The following is a 24,628-nucleotide window of genomic DNA, read 5'->3' as shown; positions in this document are numbered from 1 at the left end:
CAATGCCCAAAAGAAAAGCCCTGATGCTGGTGGCGTTCATTATTATGCTTATTTCTGTTTATACTTATGCTGGAGGAAGTAAAGTCTTCCTTTGCATCTCCATTCAAGAAACCATTGATATGAGTGCTCAAACACATCCATGCGATGCCCCCCTCTGGCCCATAGATAGAAAACACACTCTTTTACAGAGGTAATGGGATGCACTTCAGCACATGGAGTCAAGAACAAGAGATGATGATCTCTAGTTCCTATACAAGGACAGGGCAAACAAATTGAAGAAAACGAAATTTGAAGCATGCATCCAACTCCTATAGATGCATCCAAAAATACTTATTCAGTATTTTCACACACTGAAACCCTACAGCAGTCCTATGGAGAGAGTCGTTATTATCCCCAGCTCAGCTGTCCCATTTCCTCACCCCCAAACTGGTCATCAGGAGCTTAGGGGACTGAATTTTCTCTGGAAGCTTTTCTTTATACCATTCTTGAGCTCCTTATTCCTGAGGCTGAAAATGATCGGGCTGAGAAAGGGAGTGAAGACTGTATAGGTGGTGGCCATCAGAGTGTTACTGTCCATAGAATGGGGGCCCTTGGGCTTGAGGTAGATAATGGAGGCAAAACTGTAGTGCACAATGACCACAGTGAGGTGGGACACACATGTAGAGAAGGTCTTGTGTCTGCCCTCAGCAGAGGGGATCCTCAATATGGCAGCCACAATGAAGACATAGGAGAGGACGATGAGGAATAAACATCCCATCAGAGCTGTGACACACACCAGGATCACACCCAAGGTGACAGAGGAATTCTCATTCCCACAGGCCAGCTTTAGGAGGGAAAACACATGGCAGAGAAAATGATGTATCACGTTAGACCCACAGAAGGTGAGGTGAAAAACTATCAGGGTCACCATCATCCCCATGACTGAGCCACCAGCCCAGGTCCAGGACACCAGACGGGCACAGGTGCGGGTGCTCATGAGCACGTTGTAGCGCAGGGGGTGGCAGATGGCCACGTAGCGGTCATAGCCCATGATCATGAGCAGGAAGGAGTGGGTGAAGCCGAATGTGAAGGAGAAGAACATCTGGCTGGCACAGGCCACAAAGGTGATGGTGCGGTGGCTGGAGAGCATGTCAACCAGCATGCGAGGGGTGACGGCAACAGTGAACAGAATCTCGGAGGTGGACAGGGCGCACAGGAAGAGGTACATGGGTGTGTGCAGGCCACGCTCACTCCACACAGTGGCCATGATGATCAGGTTTCCCAGCAGGGTGAACAGGTACATCAGCAGGTACAGCAGGAAGAAGGCAGGCAGGAGATGCTGTGGGAAGGTGGAGAAGCCCACAAGGATGAATTCAGACACCATGCTATAATTCTGACCAGCCGCGGATGCTGCATCTGCTCAGATTACAGAGGGAATGAGGGGGACCAGAATAAAGATCATGAATCATAATATACCCTAGAAAATATATGGAATGGAGGAACTTTAAATGCAGTGTGTTAGGATTGGGAAAATGACAAGGATACTCACTGTTTCTGCTGTTCCTTAGCATGGAACTGAAAGCCCCGAGGGGTGCTCTAAGGAAAGAAAAGAAAGAAGGTATGTAAGAGAGGAGAGGTATGTAAGGAAGAGACCTGTTCCTCCAACAGAAAAACTAAAAGAATGAAGACAGAACATACTACAGCAAAAGAGAGCACAGAGTTGCAGAAGACAAGATCTGCTTCCAAAAACCAGCATTTCTCATAGAATTACACAAGTAGTAATCATTCAAAATATGAATTTGAAGTAAAAAGTAAGATGCCATTCCCAAGAGTGACACAAAGTGTAAAGAAACAATTCTCCAGCTTTTGGTCTGCTGATTCCTTACACTCAAGAAAATTTGAGCCTCTAGTGGGCTTTTGTTTGGATGCATTATCACTCCCCATGTTTCCCGTCTTAGAGAGGAACACTGAGATTCTCTGACAATATTCAGTTATGGATACATTCAAAAGAAGAGTCAACCTATTCAATGTCTTTGTAAGTAACATATATTTAGGAAAGTAACTACTTTTTACAAAGTTAACATTTAGTGACAAGAGTGGTTTTTTTTGTTTTGTTTTGTTTTTTGGGTTTGGATTTGTTTGTTTGTTTGTTTGTTTGTTTTTGTTTTAACATTTTAGCACATTTGTCCCATGCTGGCTGGATGGGAAACAAGATGAGGCTTGTATCTACTTCTTCATTCAGCCTTGGCAATATGTGGTTTCGTTGAGATAGGATGAAAATACATCCTCACCTTCATTGGAAAAGTGAGGACCTGATGGTCTCCCAAAAAGGGTCTCTGGGACCCCAGGGTCCTCATATCACACTTTGGAAGCCTCTGTTATAAAATATCTAGGAATCAATCAAACACATGCAATACCTCTAAATTCAGAAATTTTTATCATTAATAAAAGGTAGAAGGGGATTTGAACACATGGAGAACAGTCTACACTCTCCGCTGGGGTCTTTGACACGTCTTCCTCAAATTATGACATCAGTGCAACCGTATTTACATTTCCAGTGAATCAACTGCACATTTCCTAAAAGTTCCCACAAATTCCTTCTGAAAAATAAGGTCAGTGCAAACCTATACCAATCTTCTAAAAATGGGAGTCAATCGGAAGGAAATGCTCTGTCAGGTATGGAAACTCATCAGAGACATCATACACATCATAGGCATTTTTAAATGTGAACCTGGAACAGACACAGACACAGATCAAATTGATTGGATACCTCAGAAAATCTCCCCACATGATTCACAGCTGAAGATGTGATAGAGGTGGGAACACAAATCAAAGGGAAACAGTGGACTGTTTAGGATTTTTGTGGTATGAAAACTGGTCCTTCTATGAGCAAAGTCAATCTGAATTTCTGCCCAAGACAACACACAATGGTGGATTCCAGGATTCGGGACATAAATATAAAATAGGACACCGAGGAGTAATAGGAGAAGGTGTAGGAGAAGAATTTTGTTGATCTAAGAGTGGAGAAGGACTTCTTAAAGAAACTCTGGAAACACAAACATTAGGTGATTTTGAAAGAATGAAAACATCAACATGAAGAGTGTTTGTTCAACACGAGATGTCCTGGATCCAGTTAAGAGTGGACGGAAAGGTGGGGAAAGATCATTTTCATTGTCCACAACTGACCAGGGAATAGGAGGTAGAATAAAGGACAAATCAGTTCCATCTACAAGAAGTAGAAAGATCAATACAGAAATGAGCAAAGGTGTGAGCAGAGAACTCACAGAGGGTGTAGCACAGGCAAAGGAAAACATGCCAAAAAGAAAAAAAAAAGAGGAAGGGACGGAGTGAGAGAAAGGAAGGGAAATGCAGTGGAAATTCAGTGACTACCTATTCAATTATCCAAATTAAAAAGTGTGCAGTGCTGATCAGGATATGGGGAGAAAGCAATATTCATGCACTGCCTGTGGGAACTAGAGGGTGCAAATTCAGAGTTCCTGTGCTCTGTGCACCAGCACCTGTGCTCCTGAGCATCTATCTCCATTGTTCACAGGAATCTATAGGGGAGCATGTCAGGGGATGCTTTGTCGCATTGCTTGTAGGGAGGAATGGGAAAAGCTGCTTGTCCCTGAGTGGGAAGAGGGCAGGTCACATGGGCTGGATGCAGACACTGGAGCCCCAGGCAGCAGTTGGATGCACATGCAACAACCTAAATTATCCCGCAAAACAATAGAGTGAATAAAGCAAAAACCAGATGAATGCTCTACATAATTCCATTTGGGCACATGAAATACAGAGCAACTGAAACTATTCTGGATGATGCTGTAACAGTATATACATGTCACTATACATTTGTCAAACCCACAGAATGTGCAACATAGACAGTGAACCCTAATGTAACCTGTGGACTGAGTTAATAATAATGTATCCATATTGGTTCACTAACTGGAACAAATGACCCACACTAACACAAGAGGTAAAAAAGAGGAAAAGGGTATGCAGGAAAGAGGAGGTATGGCTTTTTCTGTAAACTAAGAAATTTACTATATAATTTACAGTAAAAATTTTTATAAATTTAAAATTTTTACATTTTACTGTAAAATTTTATATTCTTTAAAATCTAAAAGTGACCAATTTTCTATGAAATTAAAAAAGGAAAAAGAAAATTTACAATGTAGATATGCACAGAGAAACATACCTATGTATAAGAGCATACACAAACCAAAGGGCATACCTTCAGTGTGTTAGAGTGGTTGTTGAAACTGGAGGGAAACAGGGTGGCAGAAAGGGAACATGAACAAAATAAGAGAAGGATGTTGTGAAAATCAATGATTATCAAAAGCAGGGAACCAGAAATATCACTGACTCAAACTGCACCTGTCATCTGCCATAAAATAAAACAAAACTATTTTTATGAATGATATGAGCCTCATTTGCTGCCCAGAGCTCCTGAAATCCAAGGCTTGGGACAGGGCCCAGCCATCATTGCACCCCGTGGTCTCCCTGGGGCCTTGTTCCCAAGGGTCCTCCACAATAGGGGTCAACCTGGAGCCTAGAGGACACAGAAGCGGCAGGACAGGGAGGGACTTTCCTGGAGTGACGAAGGCTGTGCTGATGACCTGGAAGTTGTCTTGTGGCCATGGAGCTGTCCCACACAGAAACCCAGACACGGGTGTCAGCCCCCTTCTGTGCCTCATCCCCCTTCACTCAGCATCCCCTCCACCTACAAAATAGCTGCCCCTGGGCTCTGCACCTCTCCATCTGTGTGGCTCCACCTCCCTCCCCTGCACTGCTCACTGCCTCAGGCTCCTCCTCTGCTCCCACTCCATTCAGGCTTCCAGAGAGCATTGTCTGAAACAGACACCCGATGCAGTCATCAGAGCCAGGCTTCAAGTCCCAGCTATTGTTCCCTATTGCTGTGTGTTTTTGAGAAAGAAAGTTCCAGTTCTGAGTTCCTTTCCCTGAACGAAAAATGGGAGTAAGCAGAGAACTGTCTGGAGAAGGTCCATGAGCATTCACAGAAAGGACCCCATGTTCACCTAATATGGGTAGTGATCACTGAATTCGACATCTTTTCTGTCCTCCAAGCTGTTTTCTGTCTTCAGTCTGTACCACATGGCACCAACAGGCCCCATTGTAAACTCATGGTGTCTGACCCCAGGGGCACCCCTAGTACCTCTGGTAACCTGACAACCCAGTTCCACGAGTGGCTGATGCAACCTCCACCCTCTCACTGAGTCCCTGTCTCATTGTTATAGGCTGCCTTCCCACCTCCTGCTGGATGGAGGGGCAGCAGTTTTCTGGGCTGGGCTCCCTAGTCTCCTCTGACAGGTGCAGGAGAGAATTCTGTCTACTCTGGTTTTACAGAGGGTGACTCACACACAGGTGTGGAGTCCATGTCACCTATCACAGGAACGCATCCAGCTCAACCCTCTGCCTCCCCCACAAAGTTACTCTTCAGGACAGCAAAGACCACTGTCACCCAAGTCAGGACACAACAGCACAGACAAGTTACACACCTGGAGCAAGGTTTCTGATCCTCATTACTCCTGGCACTTGGGGCCATGTCTTTCCCTGAGATGATGGCTGCCCTGTGCATTTTATATGTTCAACAGCCTCCCTGGCCTCACAATCAGATGCCAGTACATCCCCCCCTTCCTGAGTCGTGACAACCAAAACTGTCTCCAGACATTTGCACATGTCCCATGTGGGGCAGAATCACCCTGGGCTGAGAACCACTGACCTAGAAACTGCAAAGGACACTAGGCTGGGTGACGTACCCAAGACCCAGAATGGGCATCCTGAGAAGACCCCCAGCAGCTTCCCAGTAGTACGAACCTGCCTTCTGACCCTTGTTCCAGACTCTGTCCCCATTTCCAGTCTGGGACTTCCTCCCCACAACTGTCCAAGTATTGCCACCTACCCTGTCCCTCCTGGTCCCCTTCAGCCTGGGTTGCCTCTTTTAGAAAGTAGCCAGCAAGGGAGGGCAGAAGAAGCTCTCCTGCCTGAGGCTGTCAGCAGCACACAGAGGCAGGTATGGGGCCAGACGTCGGGGCTCCTGGAACAAATGCTGTGTGCTTTATCCCTGCTGCAGCTTCCCAGCAGGCTGCTCCCCAGGGTCTCCCCAGGACACCAACCTGCAAGGCTGCCCTCAGGGTCTGGAGAGGCCAGGAGGATCATCAGAGGGCCTCTGGGGACCTGCAGCCTCTCCTCCTTCCTCTAACACTTCAACACAACCAAGACTCTTTGCTGTCTCTCTCTGCCCAGGGAGCCCCAGCTCCAGCTGAGGACTAGGAGCTCCCAGTCTTGGGGGAGATAGGACTGGATTAGATGCCCTCAAGACTGTGGGTTCAGGGCAGGTTGGAGGGAAGGCAGGAGCTGGAGCAGCCCAGAGTGGGAATCCACGGCTTTGCCCTGGGGTCAAGGCAGCTGGAAGGCTTCCCAGAATAAGGGTAATTTAGAGCTAGGTCTTGGAGAATGGTTTTTCTTGGTCAGTGGAAGTGTTTAGTGTCTTCTGGCCAAACTGAATAGGCCCATTTCTCGTCTTGGTCGATTTACCCTATCTCTGTTGTCATGGTATCCAAACCTGAAAATTCACCTTAGTATGTGCATCCTTGGGCTCTAATAACACATTTGGTCTTCATCCAGTTCCTGAGACACAGCCGCTAGGCCCCTGTCTCAGGAGTGATATAGTGGCTTGGTGATGAGTGGTGGCTGGGGACTCCTGGATAGTTTTAGGAAGGGGGCTGCTCACCAGAACAACCAAGGGTGATTAGAGACTTGGAACCTCCAGGGAGGGGAGAGGGGCTACAGATTCATACTCAATAAGGATGAAGGATTTAATCAATCATGTCTGTGTAACCAAACCTCCATAAGAATTCCCTGAACAATGGAATTCAGAAACCTCCCCAGCTGGTGAACACATGGTGATGCTAGGAGGGTGGCATGTCCAGATAGGGCATGGAAGTTCCTCCCTCCTCCCTCCATACCTTGCAGGATGCATCTCTTTTGTTTGGTTGTATCTGAGTTGTTGTTTCATAACAAACTGGGAAGAGTAGGTGTTGAATTTTCCTGATTTCTGTAAGTCATTCTAGCAAAGTATCCAAACGGAAATGGGGGAATGTGGAAACCCCCACCTTTGTAGCCACGTCAGACAGAACTGCAGGTACCCTGGGCTGTGAATACTTGTGACTGGCATCCCCAGGTAGTAAGTGTCAGAATTGAACAGAATTATAGGACACCAAGGTAGTGTCTGTGTAGTTGTGGAGTTGGTCGTTGGTGTGGAAAGAACTCACACATTAGGTGTCTTGAGTGTTAGAAGTAGAAACAGTTCACTTCCTGTCTCCCTCAGTCCAATCAGCATCACTGTCCATTCTCTGTCTGAAATCAACATTAGTTTCCCACTGCACCCCATCCAGGATGCCCTCATGTGCCTCTCCCCATCTTATTTTTTTTAAATTTTTTGATATGTTTATTTAGCCACCATAGCCATCATTAGTTTTTGATGCAGTGTTCAATGATTAATTAGTTGCGTATAACACCCAGTGCTCATCACAACACGTTCCCTTCTTAATACCCATCGCCCGGCTAGCCCATCCCCCTATCCCCTCCCCTCTGCAACTCTCAGTTTGTTTCCTGGAGTCCACAGTCTCTCATGCTTGGTCTCCCTCTCTGATCTCCCCACCTTCAGTTTTCCCTCCCTTCCCCTGTGGTCCTCCATGCTCTTCCCTATAGGCCACATATGAGTGAAACCACATGATAATTGTCTTTCTCTGCTTGACTTATGTCACTTAGCACCTCTCCCCATCTCTTCCTGCGACTGTCCACCCAACCAGCCCTCAGCAGGCTGCTTCCCTCACACCAGCCAGAGGGGTCTCTACAACTAGGAATCTGACCATGCTGCTTGTGCTTAAAATGTTCCTCTTGGTAAATCACTTTGGAAAACTGTTTGACAGTATGTATTCAAGCTGCACATAGGTATTCCCTATGAGTCGGTATTTACACACCTAACTATAGACCCAACCCAACACATAAGTATTAACCCACTAAAGGACATGTACTAGATGTCATAAGAACACCCTCATAGGAAGCCCCACCTGGAAACATCCATGAATATGTTCACATAATCGAATACAGCTATTTCCTCTATGTATTTAGAAAACATTCAAGGGTCCCCATTGCTCTTAGAACAAACTCTTCAAGTGGACACCATGGTCTTGCATGCTCTTGCCCTACTCACCTCTCTGCCTTCAATTCCAGAATCACACTAGCCACTTCCAACTCTCCCTGATGCACTGAACATACCATTGTCCCAAATGCACTATGCTTCTGTCACCCTGGGCCTTTGTGCTTGCTGGACCCTCTGTCTGGAAACCCCTCTTCCACCTCCCTGCCTCACCTGAGTCATACCCACTCACCCTTCAGGTCTCCCTGTGGACATCACCATTTCAAAGTCTCTAAATCCCAGGCTGGATCTGTGACCCACACTTAGCTTCTGCAGAGCCCTGGGCTGTCCTCAACACTCCTCTGACCACTCTGTGCTGTCATCTTTGGTTACATGACAGCTTCTATTGGTGGACCATGCAAAGGACAGAGCAGAGCCCTAGGTCTTGGTCATTGCTGGATTCAAGCACCTAGAAAATTTCAATACAAAATAAGCCTTGAACAATATTTCTTGACTACATTAATGAATAAATGAAGGCAAAGTGCTGTGAGGATATATAGCACACCTTTCTGTTCATGATCATGGGCAATGACTGCCATGTGGCCCTCTGCTACCCCCTGCGCTACAACGTGCTCATAAGCACCCGCACCTGTGCCAGTCTGGTGTCCTGGACCTGGGCTGGTGGCTCAGTCATGGGGATGATAGTGACCCTGATAGTTTTTCACCTCACCTTCTGTGGATCCAACATGATACACCATTTTCTCTGCCATGTGTTTTCTCTCCCAAAGTTGGCCTGTGGGAATGAGAATTCCTCTCTCCTTGGGTGTGGTCCTGGTGTGTGTCACAGCTCTGATGGGCTGTTTATTCCTCATCGTCCTCTCCTATGTCTTCACTCTGGCCGCCATATTGAGGATCCCCTCTGCTGAGGGCAGACATAAGACCTTCTCCACATGTGTGTCCCACCTCACTGTGGTCATTGTGCACTACAGTTTTGCCTCCATTATCTACCTCAAATCCAAAGGCCCCCATTCTATGGACAGTAACAGATGGCCACCACCTATACAGTGTTCACTCCCTTGCTCAGCCCAATCATTTTCAGGCTCAGGAATAAGGAGTTCAAGAATGCCATAATGGAAATCTTCCAGAGAAAATTCAATCCCTTTGACTTCTGATGGTCAATTTGGCAGTAAGGAAGTACGACAGAAGAGCTGGGAATAATATCTGTCTGTATAGGACTGTTGTAGGGTTTCATGTATATGAAAATACACACATCCATAGGGTAAGGATACATGCTCAGTATTTGTTTTTCTCCAGTTTGTTTACCCCCCTTGCATGGGATCTAGTGATCACAATCTCTTGTCCCTCACCCCGTGTGATGAAGTCCATCCCATTAGCTCCATCAGAGGACATGTTATCTACCTAAGGGCTGGGAGGGCAGCATCATGTAGCTGTGTCTGGGCACTGATGCACTGGTTTCTTCTTGAATGGACAAGCAACAGAAGACTTGCCCCTCCTCCACCATAAGGATAAGCAAAAATGAGCATAATAATAAATGCCCAAAATGTTGACCCTTTTCTTTTTTTTTTTTTTTTTAAGATTTTATTTATTTATTGTCAGTGAGAGAGAGAGCGCGCGCACAAGGAGAGGGAGCAGCAGGCCGAGGGAGAAGCAGGCTCCCTGCTGAGCAAGGAGCCCAGTGCAGGACTCAGTCCCAGGCCCCTGGGATCATGACCGGAACTAAAGGCAGACGCTTAACCGACTGAGCCACCCAGGCATCCCTTGTTGACCCTTTTCTTACGAAGCATTGTATCCAGTGTTTTATAGTATTGTGGTGTTTTTTGTTTGCTTGTTTTATGTTTTGCCATAGACACTTTTATTTTATTTTTTTAATATTTCTTGTATTTAAATTTAATTAATTAACAAATAGTGTATTATTGATTTCAGAGGTACAGACCTGTGATTCATCACTCTTATATAATACCCAGGGCTCATTACAACATCTGCCCTCCTTATTGTGCTTCACCCAGTTATCCCATCCCCTCACCCCTGCCCCTCCAGCAACCCTGTCTGTTTCCTATGATTAAGAGTCTCTTACCATTTGTCTCCCTCTCTGGTTTCATCTTGTTTTATTTTTTCCTCTCCTACCCCATGATTGCTCCTCTGTTTTGTTTCTTAAATTCCACATTCAGTGGAATTCTATCAGTGAGATCATAAGATAATCGTCTTTCTCTGATTGACTTATTTCACTTAGCATAATACCCTCTAGTTCCATCACATCATTGCAAATGATAAAATTTCTTTTCTTTTGGTGGCTGCATAATATTCCATTGTATATATATACCACCTCTTCTTTATCCATTCATCTGTCAATGGATGCTTTCCATAGTTTGGCTGTTGTGGACATTGCTGCTATAAACATTGGGGTGCAGTTGCCCCTTTAGATCACTGTTTTTATCTTTGGGTTAAATATCCAGTAGTTCAATTGCTGGGTTGTAGTGTAGCACTATTTTCAACTTTTTGAGGAACCTCCGTACTGTTTTCCAGAGTGGCTGCAACAGCTTGCATTCCCACCAAGAGTGTAAGAGGGTTACCCTTTCTCCACATCTTCACCAACATCTGTCATTTCCTGACTTGTTAATTTTAGCCATTCTGACTCATGTGAGGTGGTATCTCATTGTGCTTTTGATTTGTATTTCCCTGACACTGAGTGATGTTGAGCATTTTTTCATGTGTCTGTTGGCCATTTGTATGTCTTCTTTGCAGAAATGTCTGTGCATGTCTTCTGCCCATTTCCTGACCAGATTATTTGTTTTTTGGGTGCTGAGTTTGATAATTTCTTTATAGATTTTGGGTACTAGCCCTTTATCTGATATGTCATATGCAAATATCTTCTCCCATTCTGTTGTTTGTCTTTTGGTTTTGTTGACTGTTTCCTTTGCTGTGCAAAAGCTTTTTATCTTGATTAAGTCCTAATAGTTCATTTTTGCCTTTGTTTCCTTTGCCTTTGGATATGTGTCTAGCAAGAAGTTGCTGTGGCCAAGGTCAAAGAGGTTGCTGCCTTGTTCTCCTCTAAGATTTTGATGGATTCCTGTCTCTCATTTCAGTCTTTCCCCATTTTGAGTCTATTTTTGTGTATGGTGTAAGGAAATGGTCCAGTTTCATTCTTCTGCATGTGGCTCTCCAATTTTCCCAGTACCATTTGTTGAAGAGACTGTTCTTGTTTCATTGGATATTCTTTCCTGCTTTGTCAAAGATTAGTTGATCATAGAGCTGAGGGTCCATTTCTTGGTTCTCTATTCTGTTCCATTGATCTATGTGTCTGTTTTTGTGCCAATACCATGCTGTCTTGATGATCGCAGCTTTGTAATAGAGCTTGAAGTCAGGCATTGTGATGCCACCAGCTTTGCTTTTTTTTTTTTTTTTCCAACATTCCTTTGGCTATTCTGGGTCTTTTCTGGTTCCATACAAATTTTAGGATTATTTGTTCCAGCTCTGTGAAAAAAGTTGATGGTGTTTTGATAGGGATTACATTGAATGTGTAGATTGCTTTAAGTAGCATAGGCATTTTAACAATATTTGTTCTTCCAATCCATGAGCATGGAATGTTTTTCCATTTCTTTGTGTCTTTCTCAATTTCTTTCATGGCCGTTCTATGGTCTTCTGAGTACAGGAGCTTTACCCCTTTAGTTAGGTTTATTCCTGGGTATGTTATGGTTTTGGGTGCAAGCGTAAATGGGATCGATTCCTTAATTTCTCTTTTTTCTATCTCATTGTTAGTGTATAGGAATGCAACTGATTTCTGTGCATTGATTTTGTATCCTGCCACTTTGCTGGATTCCTGTATGAGTTCTAGCAATTTTGGGGTGGAGTCTTTTAGGTTTTCCACATACAGCATCATGTCATCTTCTGTCTTCTTCTCTGCCAATTCAGAGATGGAGTCTGTCTTCTTCTCTGCCAATTCAGATGCTTTTTCTTTTTGTTGTCTGATTGCTGAGGCTAGGACTTCTAGTACTATGTTGAACAGCAGCAATGATAGTGGACATCTCCGCTGTGTTCCTGATCTTAGGGGAAAAGTTTTCAGTTTTTCACCAATGAGAATGGTATTTGCTTTGGACTTTTCGTAGATGGCTTTTATGATATTGAGGTATGTTCCCTCTATCCCTACACTCTGAAGAGTTTTAATCAAGAAAGGACACTACAGGGGCGCCTGGGTGGCTCAGTCGTTAAGTGTCTGCCTTCGACTCAGGGCGTGATCCCGGCATTCTGGGTTCGAGCCCCACATCAGGCTCCTCTGCTGGAAGCCTGCTTCTTCCTCTCCCACTCCCCCTGCTTGTGTTCCCTCTCTCGCTGGCTATCTCTATCTCTGTCAAATGAATAAATAAAATCTTTTAAAAAATACAAAAAAAAAGGACGTTACTTTGTCAAATGCTTTTTCTGCATCAATTGAGAGGATCATATGGTTCTTGTCCTTTCTTTTATTTTTGTAGTGTATCACATTGATTGATTTGCAGATGTTGAACCAAACTTGCAGCCCAGGGATAAATCCGACTTAGTTGTGGTGAATAATCCTTTTAAAGTACTATTGGATCCTATTGGCTAGTATTTTGGTGAGAATTTTTGCATCCATGTTCATCAGGGATATTGGTCTATAATTCTTGTTTTTGGTGGGGTCTTTATTTTTGGTGGTTTTGGGATCAAGGTAATGTTCGGCCTCATAGAAAGAGTTTGGAAATTTTCCTTACATTTTGATTTTTGAAATTGTTTCAGGAGAATAGGTATTATTTCTTCTTTAAATTTTTGGTAGCATTTCCCTGGGAAGGATCTGGGCTCTGTTTTTTGGGAGATTTTTGATTACTACTTCAGTTTCCTTGCTGGTTAGGGGTCTCTTCAAGTTTTCTATTTCTTCCTGGTTTGGTTTTGGTAGTTTATACATCTCTAGGAATGCATCCATTTCTTCCAGATTACCTAATTTGTTGGCATATAGTTGCTCATAATATATTCTTATAATTGTTTGTATTTCTTCAGTGTTGATTATGATCTCTCCTCTTTCATTCATGATTTTATTAATTTGGATCCTTTCTCTTTTCTTTTTGATAAGTCTGGCCAGGGGTTTAAAATCTTATTAATTCTTTCAAAGAACCAGCTCCTAGTTTCCTTGATCTGTTCTACTGTTCTTTTGGTTTCTATTTCATTGTTTTCTGTTCTAATCTTTATTAATTTTCTTCTCCTGTCTGGTTTAGGCTTTATTTGCTGTTCTTTCTCCAGCTCCCTTAGGTGTATGGTTAGCTTGTGTATTTGAGAACTTTCTTGTTTCTTGAAAAGGCTTGTATTGCTATATACTTAGGACTGCCTTTACTGCATCCCACAATTTTTGAACAGTTGTGTTTTCTTTTTTTTTTAATTCTTCTTTAATTTCCTGGTTAACCCATTCATTCTTTAGTAGGATGCTCTTTAACCTCCATGTATTTGAGTTCTTTCCAAATTTCCTCTGGTGATTGAGTTCCAGTTTCAAAGTATTATGGTCCACAAATATGCAGGAATGATCCCAGTGTTTTGGTACTGGTTGAAACCTGATTTGTGACCCGGTATGTAATCTATTCTGGAGAATGTTCCATGTGCACTAGAGAAGAATGTGTATTCTGTTGCTTTAGTATGGTTCTGAATATTCTGAATATATTCTGTGAAGTTCATCTGGTCCAGTGTGTCATTCAAAGCCTTTATTTCCTTGTTGATCTTCTGTTTGGATGATCTGTCCATTGCAGACTCCCCCCCACTATTATTGTATTATTGTCTGTGTGTTTCTTTGATTTTGTTATTAATTGGCTTATGTGATTGGCTGCTCCCATGCGAGGGGCAAAAATATTATAGTTGTTAGATCTTCTTGTTGGATAGACCCTTTAATTATGATATAGTGGTCCTTCCTCATCTCTTATTACATTCGTTGATTTAAAATCTAATTTGTCTAATGAAAGGATTGCCACCCCAGCTTCCTTTGATGTCCATTAGCATAACAAATGGTTTTCCACACACTCACTTTCAGTCTGGAAGTGGTCTAAAATGAGTCTCTTGCAGACAGCATATCAATGGGTCTTGCTTTTTTTATCCAGTCTGATACCCTGTGTCTTTTGATTGGGGGCATTTAGTCCATTTACATTCCAAGTATATACTACTGTCTTAAATTATAACAAATGCACAAAAGAAAATAAACTATTAGTCTCCTGGAAGATGGCTTACTATTTATAATTGTTCCCTGCTTTGGAAAGAATACACACTTAGGGAGGTTTTCTATCTTAAGAGTTTAGAAGGTGAAGGGGAAAAAGAGAGAGAGGGAGAGTGAGAGAGAGAGAGAGATAAAAAGAGAGAATGAACTAGTGGGATGGGAGTCCTTTCAATTGATTCGAACAGAAAGTTGCATAAAATTGGGTATGGGGCAAAATCTGGAAAAGGAATGAAGAGGAGAAGGCTGGTAACAGGGCAATTTTCACCTTAGAAGAGAAAGGGAAGGGAGAATGAGAGACAAAGGGACCAGAAGTAGAAGGATGCAAACAGAGAGAAATGAGGGCTAGAAGGGGGAGAGGGTTCATGCTTGGGTCAGAACATAAAGGATGGTAAACAGGTGTAGCTATCTGACATCTTATGGAAATCCTTTTCCCTTTACCCACATTATTTTCAGAAAAACACCAATTCTCACTCCTGTGTTTTCCTTGAATCTCTCTGGGGGATGTGTTGTAGATACAATGACATCTCAAGATGGCAAAGGGAGGTCAAGGGTATAGGTATCCTTATTATGCAGATGAGAAATGTTGGTGGAGGTCACACAACACAGGAGTGAAGGGGTCCCATGGAAATTTAGGTTTGTCTGACTCCCATGCTGGGGTTTGGGAAAGCATTATGCCTGAGGATCCAGAAAGGGGGCCTTCTGTGGATTTAAACTATTACTCAACAATGAGGCCAGATCTTGGAGCTGGAGGCAGAAAAACTAGGGATGTACTGTATGGTGACTAACATAATATAATAACAAAATATTATTATAAAAAAAAAAGATGTAACATTAAACCCAAGGTCACCAGCCAACTCATGAGCATACAAAGACTCTCATCAGATGATCAGTAAACAAAAACACACAAGAGACCAAATATTAGTTTAGTTATATCATAGACAGGCAGATGTTAATGTGGACTCTTTGGCCTGGACCACCAGGAAACAAGGATAGGGAAGAACTTGACCACAAGAAGAAGTGGGGCTATCAAGTTTGGCGAGAAGACACTGATAACTTCTACTGACAAAGAGAAGTGACTCTCCAAGACCCAACTCTAAATTACCCTTATACTGGGAAGCCTTCCAACTGTCTTGACCTTAGTCAGAGCCCTGGATTCCCACTCTGGGCTCCTCCGGCTCCTGCCTTCCCTCTGACCCTAGCCTGACCCCAAGGGGTTGAGGGCATCTAATCTGGTCCTGTCGCCCCCAGGACTGGGAGTTCCTAGTCTTCAGCAGGGGCTGGGACTCTCTGGGCAGGGAGAGACAGCAGGGAGGCTTAGTTGTGTTGGGTTATTAGAGGAAGGAGTAGAGGCTGCAGGTCCCCGGAGGCCCTCTGATGATCCTCCTGGCCTCTCCAGACCCTGAGGGCAACCTTGCAGGTTGGTGTCCTGGGGAGACCCTGGGGAGCAGCCTGCTGGGAAGCTGCAGCAGGGATAAAGCACACAGCATTTGTTCCAGGAGCCCCGATGTCTGGCCCCATACCTGCCCCTGTGTGCTGCTGACAGCCCCAGGCAGGAGAGCTTCTTCTGCCTTCCCCTGCAGGCTGCTTCCTGGAAGAGGCAGCCCAGGCTGAGGGGTACCAGGAGGGACAGGGTAGGTGGCAATACTCAGACAGTTGTGGGGAGCAAGGCCCAGACTCAAGATGGGACAGGGTCTGGGAGAAGGATCATAAGACAGACTCTTAGCCTTGGGCAGCTGCCGGGAGTCCTCTCTGGTTGCCCATTCTGGGACTTGGGTTCTTCACCCAACCTAGTGCCCTTTGCAGCTTCTAGGTCTGCATTCTTGTTTGGGGATGATTCTGGAATGCCCCCCCCCCCACCAGAAATGTTTGTACATGCCTGGAGGATCTTATTGTTGTTCCAGCTCATGGGAAGGGAGGGGATGATACTGGCATTCAGTGTGTTGATGCCAGGTTGTTGCTAAACCTTGTACAATCTGGTATTCTTGTGTCCCATTTGTTCCAGTTGGTGAACCAATATGGTTATATTACTATTATTAACTCAGCCCACAGGACATTAGGATTCACTGTCTGTGTTGTACATTCTTGGGTTTGGCAAATGCATAGTTACTTGTACACACCATTATAGGATCATCCAGAATAGTTTCAGGTGCTCTAATTTTAGTGTGCCCAAATGGAATTATGCTAGAGCATTCATCTGCTTTTGCTTCATTCACTCAAGATCATTTAACAGGTTCCTTTACACTGCTGTGTGTGCATTGAACTCCTACCTGGGGACCCAGGAGTTGCATCCAGCCCATGTGACCTGCCCTCCTCCCAATTATGGTTCCCAAGCAGGCTTGTCCATTTCCCCACTCCAAGCAGTGCTACCTAAACATCCTTGACATGCTCCCCTCAGACAGGTGTGAGCGATCAATATAGGTGCTCAGGAGCACATGTCCTGGTGCACAGAGCAGGTGAAATCTGTGCTTCTCCAGTCTCCGTTCTTGCCAGCAGGCCATGAGGATTGCTTTCTTCCCATATTTCGATTGGCATTGGGTACTTTCTAATCTGGGGAAATGAATAGGTGCACAGTGAAAGTCCATGCTCATTTTGCTCCCCCTTCCTTGTCTTAAAACCATCCTTTCGTGTCTCTGTGTTACTCCTTCTGTGAGTTCTCTGCTCATATCCTTGGCTCGTTTCTGCATTGAGGTTTCTCCTTCTGAATGTCACTGGCTTCTTATTTATTCTAGATAGCGTTTCCTGGTCAATTTTCAACAATGCAAAGGCTCTTTTCCCAATTTCCACCTGCCCGTTCATGGATCCTGGATATCCTTTGTTGAACAAATTCCTTGGGGAAGCTTTCATGTCTGTTTCTTTTTCCAAGCAGTTAACATTTATCTACTGAGAATGGCATCAACAACTTACAGAAGATATGCTTATAAAATTCAAATGCTCCTTTGTATATAAAACATGCATAGAGACATTTCTTGCCTTTCTAAAATCACCTTAACATTTGTGCTTTTGAGGTCTGTTTAATAACTCCTTCTTCACTCTTAGATCACAAAGTTATTCTCCTGCAGCTTCTCTTGCTGACTTCATATTTCCTTCTATGGGTGAAATCCATCTGGATTCCACTTTTGCCTGCAATGTTGGGCAGGAATTCAGATTTGCATGGCTTCATAAAATCACCGGTTTTCCCACCACAAACTAGTTTAAGCAACCCATTTTTTCCCACTTGATTTTGGGCTCCCACCTTTATCACCTATTGGGTTTTGAATCAAGCAGGGATATTTCTGAGGTATCCAACTAGTGTGATCTGTGTATTATACATATGATACGTATCTGTTCCAGATTCACAATTTTTAAAATGATTCTGAGTCTAATGTGAGTCTCAATACCAGGAGGCATATCTATCTATCTTGTGTACTCCACTTTTATTTATTTTATATTTTAAATTTTCTCTTAGATTCATTTACCTAGTTGAGAGAGAGAGAGAGAGTTGGAGTTGGGGGGATGTGTAGAGGGAGACAGAGGCAAGCAGACTCCCCACTGATTGCTGAGCAGGGAGCTGGACTGGGGCTTGATCCCAGCACCCTGGCATCATGACCTGAGCTGAAATCAAGAGTCTGATGCTCAACCGACTGAGCCACCCAGGTGCCCCATGTATACTCCATTTTTAGAAGACCAGTATAGCTTTTCACTGACATTATTTTTCAGAAGGAGGTTTAAGATAGTACTTAAATTTAACTTCTTAAATTTTAAATGCAGTTACGCTGAGTATAATCTGTGGAAGAACTGACATAACTGCTCTATTAGCTCATCCCATCCAAGAGAGCACATTGATTTCCATGTTTTCCATGTATCCAGACCATCTTCTACATATCTATCCATGGTTAAAATTTCTGTCCTTGGAAATATTGCATGTGCTAGGTTAATTCCCAGATATTCTAAACCAGAAGCTTTCAAAGTATGATATGAGGACCCTGGGGTCCCCGAGGCCCTTTCTGGGGGCCATCAGGTCCTCACTTTTCCAATGAAGGAGAGGATGTATTTTTGTCATATGCTTCAACTAAAACCACATATTGCCACAAGCTGAATGAAGAAGCAGATACAAGCATCATCTTGTCTTCCATCCTGCCAACATTGGATAAATTTGCCTAAATGTAAAACAAAGCCACACTTCTCACTAAATGAGTTTTTTAAAATGCAGTTGCTTTCCTAAAACATTATGTATATTAACATGATATTGATGTTCCTTTAGGTTGAATCAAAGGTTGATTTTTGTTCTTTTAATGAGCTAATAAGTAAATATTTTCAAAGAATCTCAGTTTTAGTTATTAATATGGTAAGAATGATGAGTTATAACTCCCTCAAACAAAAGCCCTCTAGGGGACTCAATAGTTTATTAGCATAAAGAAATCCACAGACCAGGGGCACCTGGGTGACTTAGTTGATTAAGTGTCTTCCTTTGGCTCAGGTCATGATCCCAGGGTCCTGGGATCAAGCCCCACATCAGGCTCCCTGCCCAATGAGGAGTCTGCTTCTCCCTCTGCTCCTCTGTCCTTCCACCACTCATGCTGTCTTTCTTGCTTTCTCTCAAATAAATAAATAAAATCTTAAAAGAAAATAAATCCTGAGGTCAAAATGTTTGAGAGCTGTCTTGTTACAGTTTGTGTCACTAATGGTAATGTTATCTTATGTTTCCCTTATATTCTACATTTTGTATGATTATTATCGGTATAATTCTATGGGAAATGCTGTGAGTTTGGAAAGTTTATCTAGTTCTCCACAGCTTGTGCTCTTTCTTTGCTCTAATATATGCTGCCTTCATCCTTTTACCTTTCTAGGTAGATTCTCACATCTCCTCCTTTCCAATCCTGATACTCCTTTTTATATCTTTCTTCAAGTACTGTTCCAGACTTTCAGTTTCCAGCTAATGACCAGCAGAGACAGTGAGTAACCTTGGCTTTTTCCTGATTCTAAAATAATGCACTGGTGGTTTCTCAGTTCATGTACTATTTGCCAGTTTTGCAGTATATATTCCTGATTAGCTAGGAAAATCTCGGTGTCAGGTTGAGAAAAACTTTTTAAAAAATCGTTATGATATGTGCATATGTTAATCATTATGCTGTATATCTAAAATAATACGTTATATATCAATTATATATCAATTTTTAAATCATGAATAGGAACTGAAATTTAGTAATCCAGTATTGCTGTCCATTGGTACAGTTATATGGCATTTCCTTCTTAGTTTATTCATGTGACTAACCACATGATAGGTTTTCTTTTTTGTGTGTGTGTTCAGTTAGCCAACATATAGTACATCATTAGTTATTGATGCAGTGGCCAACGATTCATTAGGGTTTTCTGATGCTGAACCATGCTTGTCCTTCATGGGATAAACCATGTACCTTCATATCCTTTCTGGTCTCACCAGATGCAGCATCCGCGGCTGGTCAGAACTACAGCATGGTGTCTGAATTCATCCTCGTGGGCTTCTCCACCTTCCCGCCACATCTCCTGCCTGCCTTCTTCCTGCTGTTCCTGCTCATGTACCTGTTCACGCTGCTGGGGAACCTGATCATCATGGCCACTGTCTGGAGTGAGCACAGCCTACACACACCCATGTACCTCTTCCTGTGTGCCTTGTCCATCTCCGAAATTCTGTTCACTGTTACCCTCACCCCTCGCATGCTGGTTGACATGCTCTCAAACCACCACACGATCACCTTTGTGGCCTGTGCCAGCCAGATGTTCTTCTCCTTCACATTCGGCTTCACCCACTCCTTCCTGCTCATGATCATGGGCTACGATCGCTATGTGGCCATCTGCCACCCCCTTCACTACAGTGTACTCATGAGCACCCGCACCTGTGCCCGTCTGGTGTCCTGGACCTGGGCTGGTGGCTCAGTCATGGGGATGATGGTGACCCTGATAGTTTTTCACCTCACCTTCTGTGAGTCTAACGTGATATACCACTTTGCCTGCCATGTACTTTCCCTCCTAAAGTTGTCCTGTGGGATGGGGACATCTTCTGTCACCTTGGGTGTGGTCCTGGTGTGTGTCACAGCTCTGATGGGATGTTTATTCCTCATCATCCTCTCCTATGTCTTCATCGTGGCTGCCATATTGAGGATCCCCTCAGCTGAGGGCAGACACAAGACCTTCTCCACATGTGTGTCCCACCTCACTGTGGTCATTGTACACTATGGTTTTGCCTCTACTATCTACCTCAAGCCTAAGGGCCCCCATTCTACGGACAGTAACACTCTGATGGCCACCACCTATATAGTCTTCACTCCCTTTCTCAGCCCGATCATTTTCAGCCTCAGGAATAAGGAGCTCAAGAATGCCATAAAGAAAAGCTTCCAGAGAAAATTCAGTCCCCTAAACTCCTGATGGCTGGAGGAAATACGGTGGTGAGGAAATACGAAAGAAGGGCTGGGAATAATAAGGACTCATTCCATAGGACTTCTGTAGGTATTCAGTATACAAAAATACTGAATAGGTATTGCTGGATGCACCCATAGGTGTTGGATGCATGCTATGTGTTTGTTTTTCCCCAATTTTGCATAAGCTCTAGCAATCATCATCTCTTGTTCTTGACCTCATGAACTCCAACACATTACGTCTGTCTAGGAACGTGTTATCTGCCTATGGGCTGGTGGGGGGCATCACATGGACGTGTCTGGGCACTGATACCAATGGTTCTTCTTGAATGAAGAAGCACAGGAGGACCTTCCCTCCTCCACCATAAAGATTAACGAAAATAAGCATACTAATAAAGACCACCAGCATTGGGGATTTTCTTATCAGGCACACTGTCCAGTGTTGTATAAGTATTGTCTTTTAATTATAACAAATGCACAAAAGAACATAAACTGTCTCCAAGGAGATAGTTGACTGCTTATAGTTCCCCACCGTCTGTGAAGGGGATAGATCCTAAGGATGTTTGAATGTGGATGTGAGTTGAGTGACTGATATCCAAAGGCAAAGTGGAAAAAGAGAGAGAGACAGAGACAGAGAGGTGGGGGGGAGAAGGTTCAGTTCTTCAGGAAGAACATACAGAATGTTAAAAGGGTGTTGCTTTCTGATATCTCATGGAAATCCTTTTTTTTATAATAATTTTTTATTATATTATATTAGTCACCATACAGTACATCCCTGGTTTTTGATGTAAAGTTTCATGATTCATCAGTTGCGTATAACACCATGCACTACGTGCCCTCCTTAATACCCATCACCAGCCTATCCCATTCCCCCACCCCCTCCCCTCTGAAGCCCTCAGTTTGTTTCTCAGAGTCCATAGTCTCTCAATCCTTATCCCTATTTCCCCACATTACTTTCAGTAAAACATCAATTTTTTCTTCCTGTGTTTTCCTTGAATCTCTATGAGGAGATATGTTGGAGGGCACAGTACTATGTCAAAATGGCACAGAGAGGTCATACCCTGAATGCAGATGAGAAATGTAGGTGGAGGTTATACAACACCTGAATGAAGGAGTCACATGAAGGTCTACCTGACTCCATGTTGGGGTCCGGGAAACCATGTGTCTGAGCATCTAGCAAGGGGGCCTTCCGTTCGTGTAAATTTTTACTCAAAGCTGTGTCCAGATATTTGAGTGGCAGGCAGCAAGTGTTTTGTAAAAATAAACCTAAGAATGGCTGTCACATATGAGTGCCTGCTGCTTGCCAAATGTTGTAGGAAGTGTTTCCTGTGCACTCACTCTTCTAGTCTCAAAATAAATCATTATTTCTGCATATTTAGTTATGACCCACATCTATTACTAGTCATATTTTGGAAATGCAGAAAATGATATTCTGGGAGATGCTTCATCTCCAGCCACACTGCCCTTAAGTGGTGAAGCAGGAATCCATTACAGTCTGCATGTAAGTGCACTTGGTGATCAGGAATGCACCTCCCTCAGCACCTGCAGAGAGAAGTGTGGTTGTGACCAGGAGAGGAAGGCTGTCACTAGAAGGAATAGACACCCTTCAGGGCTGGAGGGCAGGTGCAGCCCCAGGCACACACTCCCCTTTCACACAGCCAGAGAGAAACACTGACTCCAGAGCAGCTACTGAGACACTTTGTCACATCAACACTGACAGTGAGACTCCGGGGTTCCATTTCATTATTTTACAATTATTGGTGCTAATGACTAATGCCACCTAAGATGGCCTTATCCAGAGCCTATGACTATGTTCCCTTACCCAGAGCAAATAAGATGCAGTTAAGGATCTGAGACAGAGGGATTGCCCTGGATCATCCAGATGGGCTTGCTATAATTGCAAGTGTCCTTCTAAAGGGGCAGGAGGGGTCAGACACACGGAGAAGTAGGGGATGTGACACTGGAACGAGAGATTGGAGTAACTGAGGCGGGAACCTTAAGCCAAGGAATGCCTGCTGCCTCTGGAAGCTGGGAAAGAAAGAGACAGATTCTCCCCTGGATCCCCCAAAGGACACAGCTCTGCTCACACCTTGACTCACACCTGGTGACCCTGATTTCAGCTTCTGGCCTCCAGCATAGAGGAGGATAAACGTGTATGGTTTTAAGTCACCAGGTTTATGTGCTTGTTACAGTGGCCCTAGAAAACTGACTCATGAAATGGCATCCTGACATTCTATGTGATTTGTTTCATGACAAAATGAGTTTCAGGCTAGATCCTTAGGCCATTCTTCTCTACAGAGAAAACTTAAGGCATTTATATCACTCATGAGAAAGGTTGAGTATCCTTGGAAGTCCATCAGCAAAGGTGAAGGAGTCCTGATAACCCAGCTGCAGGATTTGTTCGTTGGCAGCAAGGCCCTTGGAGCCTTGTGAGGACACACGTGACCATGAAGCTATAGGGTACCCAGCCCAGGGCCTGTGGTCTACACCCAACGAACACAGCAGAGTAGGAACTGAGGACACCAGGAACTTTCTCCGTGCTCGGTGTGGACTGTGTGAGCTCAGAAGAGATGCTAAAACTCCTGTGTGATGAGGCCTCTGCCTTACAATAAGGATACATAAACACGCACATCAGCAGAGAGACACTGAGTTGCAGGGGTTGACCTGGTGGAAATATTTACACAAAGGAAAGACCACCAGGGATCTGGAGATCTGGACTCATCTCTTTAGATGGAAAGGTGACATTTTCCCAAGGCTTCTTTTTCTTTTGAGTGTTTTGTATTCGAGTTCCCCAGAGAAAGAGAACTATCAGGATAGATGCGTATACATATCTGTGTGTTATATATGTATTAGTATATATCATATAACATATGTAATAATGTTACAGTATGTTTTGAATTCACCTTTTTACTGCTTGTTTCTATTTTTTTTTAATGTGCAATCTCATGACACATGTAACCTTTTTTTTCCTTGATACTATAATTGTAGTCTGGCAGCTAAAGACTAAGTAACACCAACTACTAAGCTAATAAGATATAAGATGTGTCATTTGGTTTACAAATTATGCCTTTCCTTTTTGGCACTGATTTTAAAAATACAAACAAAGGTCTTTAAAATATGTAGCCACAAGAGGGGAGTGGCTATGAACACCAGTACCAATCTAAACAGTAATTGTTTTTCTACATTGGCACACGGAATTACCTGCACTCAGGTTTGGGGACAGAAACCAGAACTGGAGATGGCAGAGGAGCCTGCGAGGATGGCCATAGTAAATGAGGATGATCACAAAGGGCAAAGGGGAAGTGCTACACACCTGTTCCTTCATGTGACCCTCCATCCACTTGTCCATGCCTTGAAGTGTACAACAAAGCATTTTCAAAATTCAGGTCCAAACTTGAGCCAGATACATTCCTCCTGATATAAAGAGAGAAGACTATGGAGGCACTTTAGTTATGGAACAGACGCTTCCGTCCTCATATCCCACTCCTCATCTCCAAGCCTTCTCAGAGCAGAGCCTCCAACTGTACCTCTTATGTGGTGTGCTCCCTGACCTGGGGGCCTGGGGCCTGTGGAAGCCCAACTTCTGCAAAGACATATGTCTCTTCTATTTGCTGAGTCTTTTCCCTCCATAGAATGTATGGAAAGTAACTAAGTTTGCCAGGAGGGAGAAAAGGCAAAACCACAGCTCTGGACACTCTGAGAGCATTTCAAGGCTTTTTCAAGGCTTTCACATGGTGCAGAGAGCTTGCTGTCTGTTTTATATATATATATATATATATATATATATATATATATATATATATGAACAGAATATTATGCAGCCATCAAAAATTGAAATCTTATCATTTGCAATGACATGGATAGAACTAGAGGGTATTATGCTAAGCGAAATAA

At 43.7% G+C, this 24,628-nt stretch overlaps 2 protein-coding genes and 1 pseudogene across 2 annotated transcripts; 2 read left to right on the top strand and 1 right to left on the bottom strand.

Moving 5' to 3' along the window:
• Positions 1 to 433: 433 nt before the first annotated feature.
• LOC113256594 (olfactory receptor 10H3-like) lies at positions 434 to 1,372 on the bottom strand. Its single transcript, XM_026500380.3, has one exon. The coding sequence runs from the start codon at positions 1,361 to 1,363 to the stop codon at positions 434 to 436; it is 930 nt and encodes a 309-aa protein (XP_026356165.2). The 5' UTR covers positions 1,364 to 1,372.
• A 1,725-nt stretch (positions 1,373 to 3,097) lies between these two features.
• Positions 3,098 to 9,315, top strand: LOC113256592 (olfactory receptor 10H3-like; annotated as a pseudogene).
• Positions 9,316 to 19,805: 10,490 nt separating this feature from the next.
• LOC113256591 (olfactory receptor 10H3-like) lies at positions 19,806 to 20,744 on the top strand. The gene has a single exon (XM_026500379.3). It carries the CDS (start codon positions 19,815 to 19,817, stop codon positions 20,742 to 20,744), a length of 930 nt encoding a protein of 309 aa, XP_026356164.3. The 5' UTR covers positions 19,806 to 19,814.
• The last annotated feature ends 3,884 nt before the right edge of the window (positions 20,745 to 24,628 follow it).

The sequence above is a fragment of the Ursus arctos genome, unplaced genomic scaffold, assembly GCF_023065955.2.
Source record: "Ursus arctos isolate Adak ecotype North America unplaced genomic scaffold, UrsArc2.0 scaffold_14, whole genome shotgun sequence".
Classification (NCBI taxonomy): Eukaryota; Metazoa; Chordata; class Mammalia; order Carnivora; family Ursidae; genus Ursus; species Ursus arctos.
The sequence above is the reverse complement of the archived record's forward strand: the minus strand, read 5'-3'. Positions and strand labels throughout refer to the sequence as shown.

Bases quoted from the DNA above. Each gene is read 5' to 3' on its own strand.
- LOC113256594 (XM_026500380.3), bottom strand. From the start codon at position 1,363: ATGGTGTCTGAATTCATCCTTGTGGGCTTCTCCACCTTCCCACAGCAT.
- LOC113256591 (XM_026500379.3), top strand. From the start codon at position 19,815: ATGGTGTCTGAATTCATCCTCGTGGGCTTCTCCACCTTCCCGCCACAT.